Here is a 24,071-nt window from a genome sequence, read left to right as displayed (position 1 = left end):
CCTCCCTCATACGCACACGAAATAATTCTGGTCAGACTTGAATTAGGTGTGGGAAGGTTGCACTGAGCGGGATCGTGCTTGAGCTGAAGTGGGTGAAATCCTGGTAGCTAGTGATTGCAGCTCAGCAATGTGGAGCATTAAAGCATTTTTAGAGCATTGTTTCATCACTACCTATTGTGTTTGCACATAAGCTGTAGTCATTTCAAACATTTGCCTTTTTTTTATTACTACAGAGTACATTTACCCACCAGAGCTATTGTGTTTTGACTTCATTGTGGAGCTAGTTGTTGCAGGGTTTGGCTTTTAAGTAAGGTAGCAATGCTTATTTACCATATACCATTAAAGCCACCCAACTACAAGTGTACTAACACAGACACTGCTATAAGACACTGGTCTCCAATAAAATGTAATGAGCTTCTGAAAATACTGTAATCCTGTCCTTATTACAAATACTGTCATATGCATTTCAATACCCAAGGCTTATACATTATCTAGCTATGTAAATATTCTCTGCATGGCAAAAAAGGCTTTCAATGCTAGCAATTCTTTAACAATATGCTTACTAAAGCTTACTTGCATCTTACAATCTCCGACAAGCTTACCTGATGTTCATTAAACCATGGCTACTTAAACAGAGCAACAGGACACTGTGATAGCATGCAGTTCCTGAATAAGAAGCATAAATCAACAGTATAAAAATCTGATAGAAAACCAGAACATTTTGCAAAATCAAGGACAGATGAAAAGCCACGGTCATATTTGTGATCTACCTTGGATGGGGGAATACTCTGCACATACTGCATAACTCCTTCTTGCCTTCCTTGGACACATCGAGCCACTACAATGGGGGCTGGGGTGCAATAAGTATGTCATAATTTGAAGGCTCTGACACTCCTACCTCTCAACTTCAGAGCAAGAAATCTGGACAAATACATAGAACTAGAAGTGGGACACAGGCCCAAAAATAAGGCCAATTTTAAATATTGCTCTTATTAACTTAATAGAACAGGTAGATCTTGCATTAGTACAAATTTTCTGAAGGGTATAAAATCTGAAACTCAAATGTCTGCCATTATTTTCTAACTTCAATCTTTAATGACTTGCCATTAATTTGCCAGAAACCACAATTTTATGAAAAACAGACCAAAATGGGATGCAAAATACCTGTCAAAAAGGACACCTTTTAATATTAACAGTTAACTTGAAGCAGCTAACAAAATAAGAGCATCCACATGCATTTCTGAAATAAAGGTAATCTACAACTGATCATTACAGTTATAATTGTAAACCCTCCACATTTTCTTCCAAAATTGCCATTTTGGAGGAGGCATTATTAGGGAGAGCAAGAGCAACATTTTGAGCCAGAATTGGGGACAATTGAGATGTTTGGATATTCCTAATCTACAAAGTGATTTGCGTACCTCTCAACCTCTTAATGCAGGAAATCTGAACAAGGCCAAATATATTGGGGAACATAGAAACACTACTGAAAATTGCTCTTATATAAACTTAGTCTTGCATTAGCATGCATTTTTCTGAAGGTTATGACATCTGAAACTCAATGTCTGTCATTTAATGGCTTCATTCCTAAATGATTTGCTAGAAAACCACAAATTTTGAGAAACAAACCAAAATAAGCAGCAAATATCTATTAATTCTGCAAAGATATGGACAACTGAGAGGTATAGTTCAACCGGGGCTGTCTGAGTTTGCTATCCCCCCCTCACAAAATCATGGTCAAATGGAGCCTCCCCCCCCCTGCAGCCATTCCAATGTCCCATTCCTTGGTTATTTTGCCCCATTTACCATAAACACTAATGTGCATACTGCTTTACTTCTGCGATGATTTAGGATTTCATTTGAAAGTTATTTTGCATTTTACAGCACAAACCCTAATACACATCTGTTAAAGCAATGCAGTCTCAATGAAAATAGACTAACATTAATACTTCTCTGCCCTTGAAACTCACATGCATTGAAACAGCACCGAAACCCACTTTCAGAGAAAATACATTTTGCCAATTGCAAATATTAACTCTGGGCTGTCTTCAAAATCATAGGCCCCTCGAACATAACATACACATGCTCTTTGATACACCTTCCTGACTGTATTACATTATATTCCTTGTACAATACAGTTGTTAAAGGGCATTTTAAATTTATTGTTTTGAAAATTTTTCCAGTAAACAAAGAAACAAAAAGCATCCACCAATGACAAAATTGCCCAATTCAGAACATTTCCATCATAAAAAGTCTACTCAAGTCCACCAGTATCAGTAAAAACTACACAATCTCTGTAGTAAAATCCACATTGAAGAAATTTGTAACTAATAGAGGTTGCTGCTAGCAAACACTTTATATGTCATTGTTTAATCTACAAATAAAGTGCCCGTTACCCTTGAAGAATAAATTGCCTTTGTTGCATGCAGTAAAATGAAAAGCTAGTAATACCGCAATAGAGAATGGATAGCAAACTGTTAACAGGTTCATAGTTACTAGGTATCTTTGCCAAAAGGACTGCAGCATCCAGCCCCTTTACAACACAATACAGCATCAGCAATGCATTTACCTACTGCGGAGTAGAACCCACAGCCTTCAGCATCTAAAGCAAGTACACTATCTGTTGTGCTATTAATGTAAGCAGACTAAACATAATCAGCACTAAACTTTTGCTCCCCTGCAGCTCTCAGCTCCTTGTAAAATCTACTCGACACTCAGCTGTATCTCTGAACTTTGCAGCACAAGAAATCTGGAAAAGTCGAAATTTATTGGGGGCAAAGGCCAAACAACAGGGACACATTTTAAACATTGCTTGTATAATGTTAAAATTGCTAGAATAAAATGCTGCATTACCACCATACATTTCACTGCCACGACTTGAACCCAGGGGACCCCATGCAAAAGTCAAAGCAACATACCACTCGCCCAAATCAGCTGTTTTGTGAAAGAGGAAGACTGAAACTTTACCATTTAGTGAATTCAGTTCTCACCATAGCACAGCTGTCAACCTCTTAGCACAAAAGACCTGAACAAAGCCAATAATGACTACAACCACCAAACATTCAGTGAATTCAGTTCTCACCATAGCTCTCAACCTCTTAGCAAATAACACCTGGACAAAGCCAGTAATGAGAGAATATAGCCCCAAACATTTTCAGTGAAATCAGTTCTTACCATAGCTCTCAACATTAGCAAAAACCTGGATGAAGCCAATAAATACCTGGATGAAGCCAATAAATACCTGAACAAAGTCAATACTGGGTGAATACAGCCCCAAACATATTCAGTGAATTCAATTCTTACCATAACTCTCAACCCTAGCACAAAACCTGGATGAAGCCAATAATGGGGAATACAGTCCCAAACACAGGGATACATTTCAAATATCCATCTTGTACACTTAGAAAATTGCTAGAATAAAAGCTTGCTTTTGTTACCATACACTTTCTGAAGAAAAGTCCAATATTGAAATGTGTCCATTTACATTTATTAACCAGGAAAGTCTGACTTTGAAAACAAAAAGCAATTTTTTTAGCAGAGGCCCAGGGAGAAACACTCCAGACATCCAAGAATATAACCAAATAATAACACTTAGCTGTCAGGCAACAAGGACACAAATGCAGAAACCACAGATTTTATGAGGAACAGAAAGGTATGAGGGAAAATCCTGAAATATTTTTACAAATGGTGGTGGGTAGAATTCAGGCTCTTGCCACTTGGGCCCAAGGTACAGAGTTCAAGCCTTATTCTCTACCTACTACCATCACCTAAGGCATTTACCCTAACATTTACACACACACACACACACACACACACACACACGGGTCCCATCTTTCCTGCATAATCCGTCTGACCTGAACGGGTCCCATCTTCCGTTCCTGGCTGCATAATCCATCTTCCGTTCCCGCTCAAATATCCTGTCTTCGCTTTCACATAGCGATGATGTCAGCCCATGTAGTCTAGTTCCCGCGATGATGTCAGCATACACAACGCGCCTGCCAGCGATCTTCTTAAAGAAGAACGCACAAAAAAATAAATGCTCAGCCACAAAAAAAAAACTGTTTGAAATGCTTAGCAGATTCCAGGGGGGTGCAAGTGCACCCCCTTGCACCTGCCTGCGGGCGCCCTTGTGTACAACCCACACGGTGAACAAGAGGAAATTATGTGATGCTGACAAAGCAGTGCTAATTTTCCTGAATTTCCATCCTTAAATACAGGTGGCATTCTTATTAAGGTGGAATCACAAACTAATTTGTATGCAGATGTAGAAATCTCTCACACAGAAAAATTCAAGGAAAAAAATGCATCCCTTCATGGTATGAAATCTGTCAGAAATGACAGCAAGATCTTGATCAAGACTTGAGGTAGACCATAATCCCAGAAAGAGTAAGGCAAGTTAGGGAGATCATGGAACTCTGAAGTTGTCCAGACGGACAACAGCCTAGCCTTTCAGTCTAAATGGCAATCTCAAGAAATGTTTCTGCACAGATCTGCATTAAGTAGGGTCTTGTAAATTTAGAACTTGTTGTTGTTGTTGTTGTGTCTTTCAGCTTTTCCAGGTTAGGGGTCGCCACAGCGGAACTCAGTTCCACTAATGATTGGTAGTTGATTTTTACGTGCCGAGTTACCAGCCCTGGCCTTTTACCCTTCAGCGAGCATGCCCATTCATGCATGTCTCCATGCAGAAGATGCTCTAGCTGAGAATCGATCTAGACAGCATCTGACTGTGAGGCAACAATGCTACCGCAGCACCACCACCGCGGGTAAATTCATTGTTTGAAAATAATTCTGAAGCTTAGATCTTGCAGCTAAACTCTACCTTTTTTCAAACATGCACTTCGTGAAATTCTTCTACTCACACGAGACCACCAAAAGGCACTGGTTACACAAATATACACACATGGGTCTGCTCCAACCAAGTGTCAAAAATGTATACATGCTTTCTTTCATGGTCCCCTTCACAAAATAGGAATACTTACAAATCTAAAATGACTACCAGATCTAAGATACACATTTTATGATGCTGTGACACCTTGGAGAAAACAATTATATTCTCATTTGATGGCAATAACTCATTTCTATCATTTAATAAATGTCTAAACCCCTTCTATAGGTTAAAATAATAGAATCATTTGATCTTTGCTAGCACTGTTCATAACCAAATAACCCACATGCAAACAGGATACTGTCCTGTTACACAAATATTTTGGGTTAAAAAGGAAGGGAGACATTATGGATGCACCTAGAGCTTTACTCCCACCTCTGGATGACAAGACATTTCTGCTACTGGGTTAGGCACACCTTCCTCAACATGTTTTCCCCAAGACTACTAGACTGGGTTACACAGGCATCACTTTTCTAGACTAAGCAATTCTCTGGAAGGAAACTCCAACAAAGAAATGGCACATCATAGTTACTAGTTCTCTAAAGCAATAGTACGTACATGTCAACAGGTGTTGGGCTTCCTTTTTGATATGACTGGAAATAGCAGCAGAGGGGATTTCACTATCGATATTCATAGCATTTAATTTAAAACAGATGTGTAGTAATGGTGTGCATTCTTAGGTTGGTAACACTTGTTTTTGGCAGAATGATGGTACACACTGTAACTGTAAACAGTTGTTCAGTGGGTGAAATTCTTCAGATGGAGTAATTTTTTACATGCTTTCTCTTTTACAGTTACTTAATATTTTTATGGCAAACCTTCATTAAAAGTTACACACTAAAACTGATTTTCTTCTGAAGGAAGTGGTAAATTTGGGTTTATAGGATATGGTTATCTACTTCTCGGCTTACTTAGCAGAACACATTTTCTCCACAGTAAGTCCAGTAACCATCTCATTTAACTAAATATAATACTTTGTGTATTTCAAACAAATTCTGCAAACCACTGGACTAATACAGAAGTTCAGACAGCTGGTCTTCCTTCTGTTGTGACTCTCGCAGCACTGGGTATCCTTAAGCGGTATGGTAACTGCTTGCTGCTCACAGATAATGAGCTTTACTTAGTATATACTAAAACATTAAATTTTTCAGAGATGCTTTCACCAGGAAAATATGACTAAGTGGGAGTGAAAGACTTGACATGCAAAATGCTTAGGGATATGCAGAGAAGCATGTCAGAACACTCCATGTAAATCACAAATGCAGGGAAGATTCTGGTCCTGACAGGAATCCTTCCTTCCTTCCCAAGAATGATGACTATGTACAAAGACAAGATAAGTAGCATCAACAATTGGCTAAATATTTGGTACCAGATCCAATATGTGTCAACATGACATGAGATGCTAGACAGTCCTACATGCTCTGTCATGGACAGCCTGCCACTCTTGTTCTAACCCCTCAACATACCGGCTAAAGCTTTGCTGCAGCCATAGTGCCTTTTTAGGCAGAGTCCATCTGATGGACATGTCATCATAACTAACATCTCAAATCCAAAACAGGATCACATTACGGTGGCTCTGCTTAATTCAAGTTGTCTCAACAACAGATTGCACAACATTAAGGCCCTCCTGCATTTGAAGCACCTCCATGTTTGAGTATTTACTGAAATTTGTTTTAAATGTTAAGAAAGCACTCTTTGCATAGCTAGGTTTTGTATCTACTATGTCTTCAGACTCAGTGGCAACTGTGATGGCATCTCCATATTTGTTAGGGACACCACCACCTCTAGATAGATTTCCAGGGACCCATAAACACAGCTATCACATTATAGCCTGTTACAGGACTCCCTCTATGTCTCCTGATAATCATGCAAGGTTCTTAAATGTAATCAATGAACTACCTATAAACAAAAACTTAATTACTTTGGGAGAGTTTAACTACCCATGAACCTATACCTGAAATGTAGGATAAATTCATAAGTGCTTTGTTTCATTAACAAAAGCTCCCTGGAACAGATTAGGAAACCCACTAGAGGGCCTAATATTCTTGACTTGGTCCTTGCAAATATAGCTTTTTTCATGCACTATTCCCCTGGTACCTCCTTCCGTGGTTAAGCCTGTTTATAAACTAGTCACCTTAATGATTAAAACCTCTAAACTTGACAATGTCAATATCTCAGAATTCAATGATTAAAAATGTGCAACTTTTACCAAATTCTAAGATAAAGTTTCAAGATTCACTTGTTGTTGTGTCTTTCGCTTTTTTTTTTAGAGGTTGGCAGTAGATTTTTACATGCGAGTTGCGGCCCCTGGCCTTCAACCTTCAGCGAAGGTGCCCATTCCATCGCGCTCACACTCCACACAGAGAAGACACTCTAGCCTGAAATTGAACAGGACACTGCCTTACAGTGAGGAGACAACTAGCCCACCACCACACCACTAATGTTTCAAGATTCACTTATTCTACCTTAATGTCAGACTTCTCCAAAGCAGGGAACTACATAAAGAGTTCAATGCTCACTTAGATAAACATATACAAGTGACAGTATATGTCAGATCTAAATATAATGCAAATTTAAAATGAAACCACCCAAGTGCTCCACCAGCATAAACGTGGCAATAAAAGGAAAAAAAACTCCTTAAAAAATATATCAGATCTAAGGACCCTCAAATCAAGGATGAGATTAGAAAATTGACAAACTTAAAAAAAAATTATATTTTAAATATATATATATATATATATATATATATATATGACTTAAGTCAGTCCATGAACTGGAGTTAGCATATGATGAAATGAAGGACAAATAATCTTTCTTTAGTTAAGCGTTATGAAAGAAAGAAATAACACCCAGCATTGTTCAACACTTATTCAGGATGGCACCACTAACTCTTACTCATTAGACATTGCAAATATACCAGCTAACAAATTCAGTCCCAACTTCACTCTGGAAATGATGAGTCAAACCCCACTTATCCATGAATCCCTCAAACCCCCCTTGCATCATCACCACCAAGGTTCATGTACTAAAGGAACTCTAAAGGCTAAACATACCTCCTGCATGGTGTATGACAATGTATATGGGTGTTTAATAAGCAGTACCATGCAAGTACTTGTGGAGGAACTGAAACTATTAAACCTGAGTTTAGCTACTGCCATTTGGTGCAAAGTAGTGATGACCTCACTTCACAACAGTGGCCGTATCACTGATCCTGGGAATTACAGGCCCATCAGCCTGATGAGTCTCATATGCAAAGCTATGGAGTACATTGTAACTAACCTGATAAACTACAGCATTAAAAATCTCATCAGGCTAGAGCTGCAGCAGTTTGGCCTTGTCAAGGGTAGAGCCTTTCTAATTAATCTGGTTAACATCTTTGAAAGAGTAACGCAAGCTATTGACAGCAGCCACCTCAACCTGGCTCAAGGCCTTTGGTACTATACTAACACAGAAAGTCAGTTCAATGTAGTAATATGAACAACAAAATGGCTGAAGGACAGAATCCATACAGTGCAGGTAGCAGGTGCTTCATCAAACAGCATGAAGGTAACGAATGGTGTTCCGTGTTGGGACTTCTTTTGTTTAGCATTTACTTTTCTGATTTCCAGACTATCAACCAAGACCTCTGGCTAACCAGGTTTGTAGACGACTTCAAAACTGAGTCAATGTCAAGTGGCCATTTGATACCCAAAGCCATGTGATAAGAACATTGATGTGCTACTAATGAGCTTAAATTAAATCCTAATAAGTGTAATATCATTCTGTTTGGTAAATTAGCCCTCCTTCCAGCATATGACATCAATACCCCACATTAAAATGAGAGTGTAGTTAGAGATATTGTACTTTGGTTAATAATTCCTTCTCCTTTAATTATCACATAACAGAAGTCAGGAAGCACTTCCACTTACCACAGCTAATCAACAAGGAGATACCTTCCAGATCCAAAGAGGTCACTGCTCCGTTGTATTCAGCACTGATCATGCCAATTACTGAATGCAATGTCCTCTCTGGAATGTACCCTACTAGCCTTGTCTAACAACTAACAGACCCCAGAGGCTTCTAAATAAGGAGATCACCTACTTAATAACTGTAAGCTACCAAACAAAATGAAAAAAACTGAAAGCACTGTCCCTTTATTCGGTATCTTATAGACTGCTGGAGGGGAGACTTATGCCTTGCCTTTCAAGCCATTAGGGATTCACTGGCCCTTGATCTTTTGAATCTCCACTAATGGAATAGTCCACAAGGGAATAAATCTACATCAAGTAAAACAAACAATGTAGAGACAGAGGTGCACTATAAAACACCTTTCCCATCTCTGGAATGGACTTCTACTGCAAATTAAGCAGTGTAATACATTATCTCCCTTAAAGCAGGAACTGGATGTCTGGGAAGTTATTCATAAATTCAGCCCTGGCCTGACTGGTCTGGCACTCTTTGATAAAGGAGGTTCAATTTGAGGGTAGGCACTGGCAGGTATATATGGTCACAAGAGCCAATTGCCTTGTGTTTCCTATTATCTGCAGATAAACTGTAGCAAAACCTTGATAAACAGAGTCTTACAGTAGGTAAAGGAATTGTATTTGTCTACAACTGCTGTGCTACATTACTTGTAGCCACCGGTCAGAAATTGTTTATATAAATATCAGAGACAAGTTAATGTATGCATCAATAACTCCAGATGGCTTTATATTAAATAAATAGCCCAGCACTCAAACCTCATCCAATGTATCATTAATTTTAAAATGAGATCAATGAAGGGAGCAAGTAAGGAAGTCGTCACACCCAGAGATCTCACAGTCAGTGCAGGTTGAGACATTTAATTTTTTTGTACTCAAGGAGTTTGTTTTGACATGTTTGAAAATTAGATTTTATTGTTTTTCTAGCACTTCAGTTCTAAGTACATTTATTTCAAGACGTCGGGAGCTGACGAGGCTTGCCTTGATGTAAAGCCATGGATCAGTTTCTGGCAAATGAACAGAAAAAATTAAGAAAACAAAACTAAAATAATTAAAAAATAAGCACATTACTTTACATAATTTAGACTGCTGGGAAGTTATTATCTGAAATGTTTCTTATGTCAGTGGCAAACACAAGACTTTACTTTCCAAAATGAAAGACATCCAATAGCAATAATCAAAGGTGTACTTACTGATAGAACTCCACTAGCTTTGTGTTTTCCATGTTCTGATGTATCACCTGACACTGATTCCTCAGTGGTTGTCAGATAGTCTGTGTCATCATTTCTCTCTTCCAGAACCTCTACTTCTGTTTTGATTTCCAACTTAATATCAGACACTGCTGAGTGGATTTCTGTACTGCCACTCTTAATGCATTCAAGATTTTCTTCTGTCTCTTTCAGAATTTCTGATGCTTTGCTGTTAAGTTGTTGAATGAGTTTTTGCTCCTTGTCATGGAGAAACTGGTGCAGTTTTACAAACTCTTCTGCAATGTATTTTTCCAAATTAACAGCATGTTCCTGTGAAACAAGTAATACGGATAAGAACAAGCTAACTTGCTACACATCATCATACCACAATACCAGTTATGTCCATATATTTACCTTGCATGACAGAATGAATAAAGTTAAGCTCCTTGAAACAGAGACAGAGGAGCTGACTGCAAAACTGGTGATCTGGTTAAGGGGAGGGTTTGTCTTATGGTTAGGTCTTTACCTCACACATGCAAGGTAAAGGGTTTGATTCTGACCTCTAGTTATTGGCTAGGCTTATAAAAGTCTGCAGACTGGTAGCCCAGTATTTACCTACGAACCCAGGAACTATGAACTTAAGTAAGCACATCAGTGTGGCTAGAAGGGAGAAATGTGAAGTCACCATAATGCTCTCTGGAGGAGTGAGACCCACGTACATAGAGGAGCTATATCAAGAATTAGTGTAATGCAAAAGACTTGTGTAGGTCTGTTTATAGAGATAGTAATTTAATTCAGTGTAAGGCCTTAGTCCAAGAACAGAGCGTTTAGAATCTGATCCCCAGTGTAAGCCAGTTTATAAATAGGCCTTAACACCAAAGTAAGTTACTTAAATGGAGAGCAAGTCTTTTGGAATCAGGCATAACAGGTTAAGTAGGGCTGCTAAATACAAAGCTTGATTCTGCAATGTGAAAATCAGTGAATGCTAACAATGCAACAGTTGTGCAGTGATTTCCTCCCACCATCCAATAAGTACAGTTGTGTAAAATCTAACCATAACAGTAGATGAACTTCTATTCACTGCTGCAGTATTCTTTACATAAAGGACCTCCTGCCAAGGAAAGTCCAATTCTGGGCAGTATACCAAAGTCTTAGTTCTTACAGGATCGTACGTCACATGTATGCTCCCCACACAAGGAGTAGGGCATAAAGGTGACGTACGAATGCACACTCTCAGAACTGAAAATGCCCCAGAAGCAGAATGCCCACTAGGACAAGGACAATATGTGCACCTGGAAGGAGAAAAAGGATGATGGAGATGAGCCCCTTGGTCAGAAGGGCAAGACAAGGACAAGGCTGGAGTTAGAACAGAGGGGGTAGTAGGAAGGGAAAGAATACTGCAACAGTGAAGAGGACATCTGCTGTTATGGTAAGACAGTACTATGTCCTTCCATGATCACTACTGAAATGTTCTTTAAACTAAAGGAGAGTACAGGAGTGCAAGAGGAAGGTACAGAACAGCCATTTACAAACTCATGCAGGATAGCCCTGGCAAAGCCTGCCCTGGCCCTGGAAATAACATACAACTTGTAATGCTTATTGAAAGTATGAACAGAGGACCAAGTAGCAACCTCAAGGGAATCCTTATCCAGACTCTTAAAAGAAGCACCAGAGGAGGCCAATGCCCTAGTAGATTGTGTCTTTACTGATGAGGAAATAGATTTTCCATGAAAAGAATAACAAAAAGACACGGCCTTACAAATCCAGGAGGACATGGTTTGTGTAGAAACAGCCAGACCCAAAGTTCTGAGATGAAAGGAAACAAAAAGCTGTTCAGATTTGTGAATAACTTTAGTTTTATCCAAATAATATCTGAGCTGTCTATGCAAATCCAAGGTGTGAAGAACCTTCTCAATGGCAGAATGTGGAGAATAAGAAAAAGGAAGGACGATGAATAGACTGATTAGGGGATGACTTATACACCACCTTGGGCATAAAAGAAGGATTTATACTAAGAAACTCCCTGTCTCTGTGGGAAACTAAGAAAGGAGGATGAAGTTCAGGCACAGTCTTATCTGAGATGAGAGCCAAAAGAAGAACAATCTTTCAAGTACAGTGTGGTAAGAAGCTGAAGAAGAAGGCTCAAAAGGAGCCTGATTCAAATTTTCAAGTACAAAATTGGGTCCTAGGAAAGAGGAATGGGCTTTCCAGGGAGGCCTGATATGAAGGATGCCTTTAAGAAATTGCTTGACCACAAACCTAGAGGCCATAGGAGGAGTCAAGGCAGAAGAGCACAAATTGCTCACAGGTGAGTTTTAACTGAAGAATATGCCAACCCAGTATGGAGCGGATCACACAAAAGAGAATCAGAGCAGCCTCCATAGATAAGGCATCCTGATGGTGAGAAAGGCACTTCTATCTGGACATATACAATTTCTTGGTAATGGGTTTCCTGGCCTCCTGCAGTACCCAGCGCATGTCCTCAGAAAAAGTGCATAAAAGGGATCAAAAACCTATCACCCCCAGTACCATCTGAAGTGTGGACAAGCGATGATGGATGGGTGACCCCTTGTCTTGTGTGAGAAGATCCACCCAGTGAGTTAACTTGTCATGATTCCCCATGGCCCAGTGAGAAAGCAGTGGGAACCAATGCTGTCTGGGCCAAAAGGGAGTCACCAGCAAGATTGTGGGAGTGTCCTGCTAGATCTTTTGCACGACTCTTGGTAACAGAGGAAGAGGAAGGAAGGCATGCAGAAACATTGCCTTCTAAAGAAAAGACAGGGTGTTCACCTTCCAAGCCAAAGGACTTGGGAATGGAACAAAAGAGAGAAAGTTATCTGATCAGAGTGGAGGCAAAATATCTACTTAAGGAATACCCCACCAATGGAAAATGTCCAGGGACACATCTCTGTGAAACATCCACTCGTGAGCTTGTGTACTGGACCTGCTCAAGGAGTTTGCCACTAAATGCACTCTGAGGGAGTGTGAACTACCTGAAGAGTTACTTGATATTGGATAGCTAGATCCCAGACCTTAAGAGCTAGTCTGCAAAGACAATAGGACTTGGATGTAGCATGTCAACAAGGAAGGGGGCACACTGTGGTGATGTCTGTGAAACTTTTTAGGAGCCAAGGATGAAAGAGGGAAAGAAAAGCCTGAAGAGCCAGAAGCAGAGCCCTCATCTCTTTTACACTGATGTAGTCTGACCACTGATGAGGAGGCAAGAGACCCTGAAACTTGAAGAGGTGACAGTAAGCACCTCACCCCCTGACTGAGGCATCTGTAAAGAGCTCCTGAGTTGGAAATGGAACTTGAAAAGGAAGCCCTGGGTTGATTGTAAGTTGATAAATCCACCACTGAAGCTCAAGCTTGAGACAGGGAAGGAAATGTGCCAGAAAATTCATGCAATGGCAATGTTGAAGCCATAGTGAGTTGAGGTACCACTGAAGTTTCCTCATATGCACCATGGTGAAGGGCGCATGGGAATGGTAGACGTTATGAATGTGAGAACTCTGAGAAATTCTCTGCCAGTGAGAGAAACCAGAGGAAGAAGCGTTGAAAAAAGGCATTTAGAGGCAGGTAGAGATGCCAGCATGGGGACTGCCTGAAATCTACAGCAGAGGAAATACAATCCTGAGAAGGTGTCAGAACTGATTTCTGTAAGTTTAGGATGAATCACAGACTCTGTAGCAGGGAAATAGTAGACCTGAGATCCTGAAGCAGAGTACTGGGGAAAAGGGCTTGAATAAGCAAATCATCTAGACAGAGAAAGATCTGAATTTCTCTAACCCTCAAAAAGCAATGACAGGAGCAAGGCATTTCGAGAATACCCTTGGGACAGTAAAAAGGCCAAAGGGCAAAGCAGAGAATTGAAAATGCAAGGAAGAGAGAGAAACATAAAACATTTCCTGAAAATAAGATGGATGTGGATGTGAAGGTTCAAGTCCTTGAGATCCAGAGAGATCAAAAAGACCTGGGATAAAAGAAAAGGAAATAATGTTTGCAAAGAATCTTGAGAAAGGTTTTCAGCCAGGAAATATCCAGAATTGGTTTCCAAGTACCCTCCTTTCATGGAACTAAAACTGTATAATCTATACAAAAAGGAAAAAAAAAACACTTAGCTGTCCAAAACCAACAATGAGGAGGTACCTAATTGGAAGCAATCTCTCCTTAACCTGAACAAGAAAATAAGAGCACTAGTGAAATCCTCCAAAGCAAACTTCAAGGCCACACTGGCCACATCTACTGAAGACCATCATAAGGCCTTCTTCACATACGTTTGCAATCTCAAAGGAAGCACTCAGATCTGCTTAGAACTGGTGGTCAAGGATACCACATATACAAAAGCCGTAGATATAGCCAACCTGCTGGCAGACAGGTTCAGTGAAAACTTCACCCCTTTGTCCGCACCATCAGTAAATCAAGACATCCCAAGCACCTGTCCGCTCCCCTTATCTCTAGGGAGCAAGTCATCATGGCCCTCTCAAAGGCAAAAAAATACAGCCTCCATGGGACTCAATAATACCCAGGCTGCATACTACATTAACTCAGGCTGGAACTTGCAGTACCATTAGGCACCCTATTCAGCCAAAGCCTGAGTACTGCCCTCATCCCAGCTGAGTGGAGGACAGCCACTGTCATCCCATTGCACAAAGGTGAAGCATCCACAGAGCCAGGGAATTATAGACCTAACTAGCCTGATCTGCAAGGCCATGGAATGGATTATCATGGACCTCATTAACAAGGACATTGGAAACCTCCAAACAATCGATCCCAGTTTGCTTTCATCAAGGGGAGGTCATGCCTGTTAAATTTGGTCGACTTATTTCAGACGGTCACCAAAGCCATGGACAAGGAGAAGGTGGTGCACACTACCTACCTTGACCTAGCCAAAGACTTCGATACTATTCCCCACTCTGGTATAATTGATAAACTTTCTCAACTACGATTTAATCCATATGTTAGCAGAGGAGCAGCAAACTGGCTCACTGATAGAACCTGACAATAGTACACCTGTAATGAGTGTCATACCCCAGGGCTTGGTCTAGGGACCTTTGTTGTTTGAGATATACTTTTCTGAGGTGCAGGCCAAAATAAGTGGGATATGGCTGACCAAGTTTGTAGATGACTGCAAGCTGGGCATTGTCACCAACTCCCCTAGTGATGTGGGCATCCTAGAAGAAGGTCTCACCCAAAAAATGACTGGTGCCAGAAACATGGCCTCAAACTGAATGCCAATCAATGCATCATCCCATTTGGGAGAGTGATGTTCCCCATAAATTATCACACTGATAACTTGGTTCTAACCACGCAAATCAGTCATGAGGGGCTTGGGCACTTAGGTTGATAACCTTTTGACCACCATACTGCCTCCTTTGTATGGAAGGCTTTCTACATGGCCCACTTCATTAGGAAGAGTATCGCATCAAGGGACGTGGAGGTTATAACATCCCTGTATTCTTCCCTTATAAGACCCATTATTGAGTACAACACCCCTTTCGGAATGCACCTCACAAAGCATATGCAGCAGCAGCTGAAGACACCACAGAGGTTCCTCACCAGGAAAATCTAGGGCCTCAAACATCTACCTTACACAGATAGGCTAAAAGCCCTTCCCTCTACTCAGTCTCACACAGACTCAGAAGTGACCTCTGTCTGGCACACAAAGCAATCTCAGACTCCGCCTTGATGGGACTGCTGCATATCCGCAAGTCATGCTCCACTTAAATAACTCACATGTGAGACTTCAAACAGGTCTGTGACATCAACAGGACTTGTTGGCAGGACAGATTGTTGTCCCAGAGATGACGACTCCTGTGGACTAGACTCCCTCTCCACGTCAAGAAGAATACCTCACTATCCCTTTTTAAGTACAACCTGAATAACTGGATAGGGAACAGAAAATACACCCCTGAGATTCCACCTGTGCTGAACAGGGGCATCGGGTGATGACTTACTAGAACATGGACTAAATTCTTGTGTGATCTTGTAAGGGCCTCGGGGCCAATAGCCTAGTAACTTTCTATGATTCTATAATAGAAAATATTTATTAATGTTCAGCATTATTACAATCAAAGCAATGCAATAAGATACCATCAGGATCAACCATATACTGAACTGCTACAACCCTCATCATATATATTATTTGAAGCAGCAAAACATTATAATATTATGTCCTCATTTTTTATCCCCCATATCAGATTGCACCCATTAAATTGTACATTCCCATCATAACAGCTGATACTCACAGATACTTTGCCAATCCTGATTAGAAATAACACGTGGCACACTAAGAACATCTTATTTTACCAATATTAAGAATAACCATTTTAAAAGAAGAAATTTACAATGCAATCAGCACAAATAACCATTTAAAGAAGTCATACAGTACAGCTATATTGTATAACTTACTTAAGAAAAAAAAATCTAGATTTCGACTACCAAAAGGCATACCTCTCCTAAGTCTCTGATATTGTCCCATATTTGTGCTCTGTCCTTTGCAAATTACTGATTTTCTGGTTAAGTCATTGAGGATTACAGTAAGCCAATAATGGTTGGCATTAGAATTTCATAATTCTTATTGCGCGGAAGATGCATGTTGATATAAAAATATGAGATTCCGTTAGTTATTTAAGTGAATTACAGTAATATTTAAATTATCCTTGATTTTTGAAGACATTATCTTTGGCTGTTTCCTGAATTCTAGAGCAAAAACGTTAAGAGACATGCCAGAAGGTGAACATTCCATTCAAAAAAAAGTTAGCCAGCTCCCCAAACTTTAAAAATCAAAAATACCAAGCTAATGCAGCACAGTGAAAAGGTGAAAAAATCACTTTTTCACTTAATAACAAGTTTCTTTTCAAACCCATTAAACAACCATTGTTTTTATTTGCCAAAGCACACCTTTATACATAATGCAGCAGCAGCCACCTAGCAACATATTTAATCCATGAAATCTTTTTAGCGATATGACTCCCTTTTATCCTATCCATTCCACTCCACTAGAATGTCTAAATTTGGAAATGGATCTGTTTTCCACTTCTTTGTAATAACCTTCTTAGCAATCATTATTATAAACAACAAGCCTGTTGATTCATGAAAGGATGTAGCAGGCCCTGCTCTGATCATGGCTAATTTATGATTCAGAGACATGTCAGCAGCAACAAGATAAGACCTCAGAATTGGCTAATTTCCATGTTTCTAAATCACAGTTACGACTACAACATGCAGATCATTACTGATCTGTACACATTGCAGTAGTAAACTGCTGCTCATGTAGGCACTGACATCCTCCTTACAGTTACTTTCCACACAAACACTAGTAAGAATTCAAACACATGCACACACACACACCTTTCCTCACATCGTTTCCCCCACCCACTGACCACTATCACAGTTTTAGTACTGTTAGGGCACTCTTGTGTCTCCCCAGTACCAGACCCACTAGAGTGAGTCTTGAAACATGGAGACTGAATGATCAAAAAATGGACTTAGTGTATATAAGTTCAAGGTGGCCACTTATCAGGATACTCCCTTTTCTCCATGCTATGGTGATCTCAGAGCTGGTATGTGTAAGTTCAGGGGTGTAGGGGGCTTGCCCACCCTGCAAAAAAAACTTTTAAACCAGAACAGCAATCTCTGAGATTCACTCTTTTCCTGGGTTTTGGTCTTTTTTTTTTTGCTTGCTTCTCTACACTCATTTCAACAGGAAGCTGCCACAGCACTGCATTAGTTTATGTACTATTATGACACATTTATTTCAATAGGGAGCTGCCACAGCACTGCATTAGTTTATGTGCCGTTATGACACATTTATTTCAATAGGGAGCCGCTGCAGCACTGCATTAGTTTATGTACTATTATGACACATTTATTTCAACAGGGAGCTGCCACAGCACTGCATTAGTTTATGTGCCATTATGACACATTTATTTCAATAGGGAGCTGCTGCAGCACTGCATTAGTTTATGTACTGTTATGACACATTTATTTCAATAGGGAGCTGCCTCAGCACTGCATTAGTTTATGTGTTATTATGACACATTTATTTCAATAGGGAGCTGCCTCAGCACTGCATTAGTTTATGTACTATTATGACACATTTATTTCAATAGGGAGCTGCCACAGCACTGCATTAGTTTATGTACTATTATGACACATTTATTTCAATAGGGAGCTGCCACAGCAATGCATTAGTTTATGTGCCATTATGACACATTTATTTCAGTAGGGAGCTGCCTCAGCACTGCATTAGTTTATGTACTATTATGACACATTTATTTCAATAAGGAGCTGCCTCAGCACTGCATTAGTTTATGTACTATTATGACACATTTATTTCAATAGGGAGCTGCCTCAGCACTGCATTAGTTTATGTGCTATTATGACATTTATTTCAATAGGGAGCTGCCACAGCACTGCATTAGTTTATGTGCCGTTATGACACATTTATTTCAATAGGGAGCTGCTGCAGCACTGCATTAGTTTATGTACTGTTATGACACATTTATTTCAATAGGGAGCTGCCTCAGCACTGCATTAGTTTATGTGCTATTATAACACATTTATTTCAGTAGGGAGCTGAGCTGCCACAGCACTGCATTAGTTTTATGTGCTATTATGACACATTTATTTCAATAGGGAGCTGCCTCAGCACTGCATTAGTTTATGTGCTATTATGACACATTTATTTCAATAGGGAGCTGCAACAGCACTGCATTAGTTTATGTGCTATTATGACACATTTATTTCAATAGGGAGCTGCTTCAGCACTGCATTAGTTTATGTGCTATTGTGACACATTCATTTCAGTAGGCAGCTGCCTCAGCACTGCATTAGTTTATGTGCTATTGTGACACATTCATTTCAATAGGGAGCTGCCTCAGCACTGCATTAGTTTATGTGCTATTGTGACACATTCATTTCAATAGGGAGCTGCCTCAGCATTGCATTAGTTTATGTGCTATTGTGACACATTCATTTCAATAGGGAGCTGCCTCAGCACTGCATTAGTTTATGTGCTACTATGACACATTTATTTCAATAGGGAGCTGCCTCAGCACTGCATTAGTTTATGTGCTATTATGACACATTTGTTTCAATAGGGAGCTGCCTCAGCACTGCATTAGTTTATGTGCTGTTATGACACATTTGCAGAATCTCTGGTTTCTAGTTTTTATACCCACTCCTGATACCTGTAGTAATGACCATGTCATTATGGCATTTTAGTTCAAAGTATCCCTGATGGCTATTGTTCCCCAAATCCAGTATTGATTCCTGTGATGTGAAGGTACTTCAAATATGCGTTATCCCTGATGTCCAGTGACCCCCCCCCAGTCAACATCCTATGATTAAGGTAGGTAACTGAACACAGCAGATATCATGAGATCTGTGGGGCGCCTATGCTGATCTACATGGCTGAGTGAAATCGTCTGACATGCAGATGCCTTCCTGGAGGTGGTTCCAGGGGAAAGGGCACATAAATAGTTAGCATATGTCTCTCTCCTGGACTGCCACATTAGCATTCAGCATGGCCTTGGGCCAGCCATACTGAGTGTTGAATGTCTTCATGTTACAGCACCATGCAGGACTGTGCTAAGGCTGTTGTTGAATACCAAAAGGATACTGCTATGTATACATGGAGATCCCATCATGGTACCTTCTTAACCCCCCCCCAATTCTTTTCATTCTTAGTACACTGAATCTGCCTATCATATCCAAGTAACAACAATGCCTCTGCTACAGCTATATCACTCGGTCACTCTTAGCCGATATAAACCCATCCTAAAACCTACCACCTGTGATCATAACCCAAATTATTTTCGTAAGTTCCAATAACACCTTTACTTCAGTTCCATTAAATGTGTCTACAGTTGTAAACATCTTGTTTAACCTTTGAGGAATACAAAATATTTGTGCAAGCATTTCCACCTACATATTCTAAATCACCTACAATTAATTGTATAGCATGACAATTTCCATATTCAAATCTATCATATTTTTGCCGTATGTAAAAGAGGTCCCCAGTATCATTCACTTTCTGTTGTAAAGCAGAATTAAGCTTGCACAATGCCTCATGCTCCCAGCTAACTAGACTTTTTGTAACAGAGCCATCTCCTCTTGTTTCCAGAACCAGTGAAGACAATGCTATGGGAATGGTGCAAGTAGCAAGTCCAATTCTTCTATCAGTACCAACCATCCCTTCATATCATATTCCTAAAGCACTGTGCAGTCAAAAATCTAGTGAACTTGAGATCAAGCACCCCAAACCAATAATATCAGAAAAGCACAACAGTTCACATGGCCACCCACCTCCATATACCCATCTACCTTTAAAGCCCCTTATTACTACAACCAGCAGCTAAGATCAAATTCAATAATGGACTCACTTCTGGGGAAGCTAAAAATATTTATCAGGTTCTCCAAAGTCGGCATCAGCATACACAAGGGGTCCCCTTCTCCTTCCATAATACTACTAAACAAGTTATTCTATCAAACATTTCACCGCAGTACCAGGCAAACTTGTTAATTTCCTTCATTTGGTATCATATGATCTCATAGTTAACAAATACAGTAATTTAAAATGCACAGCATTAACATATAAATAAGGATCTATAACACTTTTATCCTCTTTTAAGAAATAAAAAGTGGGTGAAAGGCACTGGATAATTATATAAAGTGATGGATGCAAACTGTTCAACATAATTATTTCAATTAAAGATGTCAAAGTAGATCAGGATGCCGTACAACAATATATACTTTGTACAGAAGAAATAACCTTGTGTTTAAATATTTGGAAAAACAATAACATATAAAAAATTGTTGCTTGGCAGGTTCGATGCAATTTTTCTTGATCCTTCTAGATTAATGAGTTTGTGATTGTCACGTTCTGAGCCGAGTTGCTAGGACAGCTAATGTCAGGGTGGATACCAGCATGAGATGGACATTAGCATTCAAAAAAGTAAAGGACTACTTACAGAGACCTCTTAGTATCTGGTGCTTCACAGGTTAAGGCCCTAAGTTAATTCATAACACCACAGGTCATTCTTTACTGGAGAGCTACCGATACAACCATACTTTGTTCAGACTATGGGTTCAGCAGCAACAGAGTTCAGGAAAATGACCATACTTGTTAAACCTTATTCTGAGATCCACTATCATATTCAGTACTGCAGGAACCCTGTTTTGCCAACCATTAAGAACAAATTCTATCTGGAATGTCAGTATACAAACACAGACACACACACAAAACTGTCTGTAATCTGGAGATTGCAATCTCAATTCAGATGAGGGAATAAAATGTGAAACAGTGAAAACCCTGTTGGACAAAACAAGAACATGTAGACTTGCAAAGAATGCACACAGACACACACTGAAACCAAGCTAGCGATCCAAGCACCATGTGGCAGGAACACTAACCTTTGTGGCCACAACAATCACTATATTAGACTTAAACACTCAACTAAAATTAATTATGGAAATGTTTTGTGTTATTTTACACATCTCTAATAGTCTTCTCCACTGTGCTTAAATTACCAATTTTATTTAAAATAAATCAAATAATTCCCTAATTAATTTATCAGTTCTTGTTCAAATCATGTCCACACAAATAGATCAAGTGTAAGGATTAAATAAGCCTCAAGTAGTTCTTTTGAATTACTGTCTAACATTTTGAATTACTGTCTAACATACACACATCTGTCATTCCACAGAACAGCTTTTGTTTGAATGCAGTTTGGTCCAGTTATTACCACTGAAAACAATGTTTGGTTCCCTTTGCAGCTGCACTGTTCCCCCCACTACTGTAGGACACTGAAGTTGGTATATACAAGATGAGGAGGGTGTAGGGTTTTGCCCACATGGTGAGGTTGTAAAAGGCTTGTGCCCCTGCAAAAAATAAATAAATATTGTTCACTGAAAGTTTTTTTGGCTTTTTTTCCCCTTTTTCGACTAATAATATTTGAGTAAAAGATATTCAGTCAGTCAACATGATTCCTTAAACATTATAACCTCATGACACATTAGCCTTTCAAAATGACTCATTTCTTCATCACTGACACAAATCATAAAAATATGCTACAGTAAAACCAACAGATAGTTCACATACTCTAATTACATACAGTTAATAGCGTATGCCATGAAATTAAAGTAAAGCAATGCAGACCTGCAAAGCATAATGCCTACTTCCTGCAGTTTTGTTGCAGACTACTTGTACTGAAAATATTCAGAGCAAACCATAGTCAATTTACTTACTTGTATCTCCAGGAATTGTGCATCATTCTTGGTTTGTAAATCTTTAAGATCTCTGACTTTTAGTTCCAGGGATGACAACGATGTTTTCAGCTTGTCCTGTAGATTTGAACAAACTAAAATAAGTAAGTAAATAAACAAGAGCAGCAAACTATAAAAATCCCTTTATATATGGGGGGTGGGGAGCAAAACACATAGTTATCTATTAAATCTTGGAAACCAGTGCACTACGGCAGGGACACTAAAAAAACATTTCAGGATTACTAGTTTCTTATCCTACACTTGTGCTGTTTGTTTAGGTTTTGTAGTTGTCTATTAAAAACTTTATTTGGAAAGAGGAGTGTAATGGATAGATACACAGACAGTGATGTGTAGGTTAAGAACCACAGCTTATGGACAAGAGCCACTGGTATTTATTTTACAAACAAAATTACACAGCACATAATGAACACATCCGATAATCTAAAGTTCAAAGCTCAGAAGAGGGATAAACCCTGAAATTGGAAGTGATCTTTATTATACAACTACAACAAGACAGGACAAAAACTAAGAAGTAAAACTGCAAAACAATTTCCTGTATCATCAAGCCACAAGGTAACATTCGACATATTTATACATACACATTCATCAGTTTTTCCAGCACTTGCCCTGGAGATTATTACACTGAGACATCCAGGGAGAATGATATCGCAGAACAAGGTGTGAACAAGAGACAACTGAGATGAACAATTTGGTAGTGAATCTTTCTAAAGCGCACCTATCACCACAGGTTGATTTGCTTAATAAAGACTTTAACTTCATTGCAGAAACATCTTCGATTCTGCATGATGTGCTTTTGAATTTTAAATTATTTGGAAGAAATACCATGTTAAAGGTTAAATTTGGTAACGAGGATTACACTACAAATACTTTCAAGAAACTGAGCACATTCATTCTAAGAATAATTCTGTTATGGACACTTTTTGCAGGGTTGTGAGTCTGAGATTGCATGGAGACTTCATGAACTAAGACACTGTTTTCATAATTTCAGTAAAGAGGAAATGGGAGCTTTGAGAGCCATTGATAGAGCACAAGGACTTTGTTATTAGACCAGCAGATAAAGGGGGAGGGATCGTCCTACTTGATGCAGACCAATAGGTTCATAAGTAGGTACTAGACTGTCTGCCCGAAGGCATTTATAAGCCTAGCCGGAATGTGTTGGCTTTCGCCGCCCCCTTAGATTACTTCCCTGTACCTCTGTCCAGCAGAGCCATTAAAGTGATCCCTGGGATAAACTTTCTGTTTCCCATCCACTCGTCAAGGTTTCTCTTGAAGAGGGTTAGCGAGAAACTCCTCCCTTTCCATATTCCCATTTCTCCACTAGACTTATCATTAAGACCTTTTTCCTCATTCTTATCTTACTTTATCCAGTCTGCTCTTCTTTCTATACCCCCCTCGTCATATAATTTACTTTATCCTACTGCTCTTCTTTCTATACCCTCCTTCGTTATATAATTTACTTTATCCTACTGCTCTTCTTTCTATACCCTCCCTCGTTAAATAGTTTACTTTATCCCACTGCTCTCCTTCTTATTTCCTCCATCTTTATATAATTTACTTTATCCTACTGCTCTTCTTTCTATACCCTCCGTCGTTATATAATTTACTTTATCCTACTGCTCTTCTTTCTATACCCACCCTTCTTAAATAATTTACTTTATCCCACTGCTCTCCTTCTTATACCCTCCCTCTTTATATAATTTACTTTATCCTACTGCTCTTCTTTCTATACCCTCCATCATTATATAA

At 39.4% G+C, this 24,071-nt stretch overlaps 1 protein-coding gene across 5 annotated transcripts in view; it reads right to left on the bottom strand.

The window, feature by feature from the left end:
* Positions 1–24,071, bottom strand: part of LOC122813901 (zinc finger protein 436-like) — a 770,947-nt gene that overhangs the window by 445,313 nt on the left and 301,563 nt on the right. The window contains exon 2 of one of the 5 annotated variants that reach the window (XM_044086449.1): positions 22,287–22,382. The exons of the other annotated variants lie outside the window; for them this stretch is intronic. Within the exon in view, the coding sequence (XP_043942384.1) occupies positions 22,287–22,382 (96 nt within the window). The remainder of the gene's footprint in view (positions 1–22,286; positions 22,383–24,071) is intronic. 5 annotated transcript variants of the gene reach the window in all.

This window comes from Protopterus annectens, chromosome 10.part0 (genome assembly GCF_019279795.1).
Source record: "Protopterus annectens isolate FY-2018-M chromosome 10.part0, PAN1.0, whole genome shotgun sequence".
In the NCBI taxonomy this organism is placed as follows: Eukaryota; Metazoa; Chordata; order Ceratodontiformes; family Protopteridae; genus Protopterus; species Protopterus annectens.
This window is presented reverse-complemented; position numbering and strand designations above follow the sequence as displayed.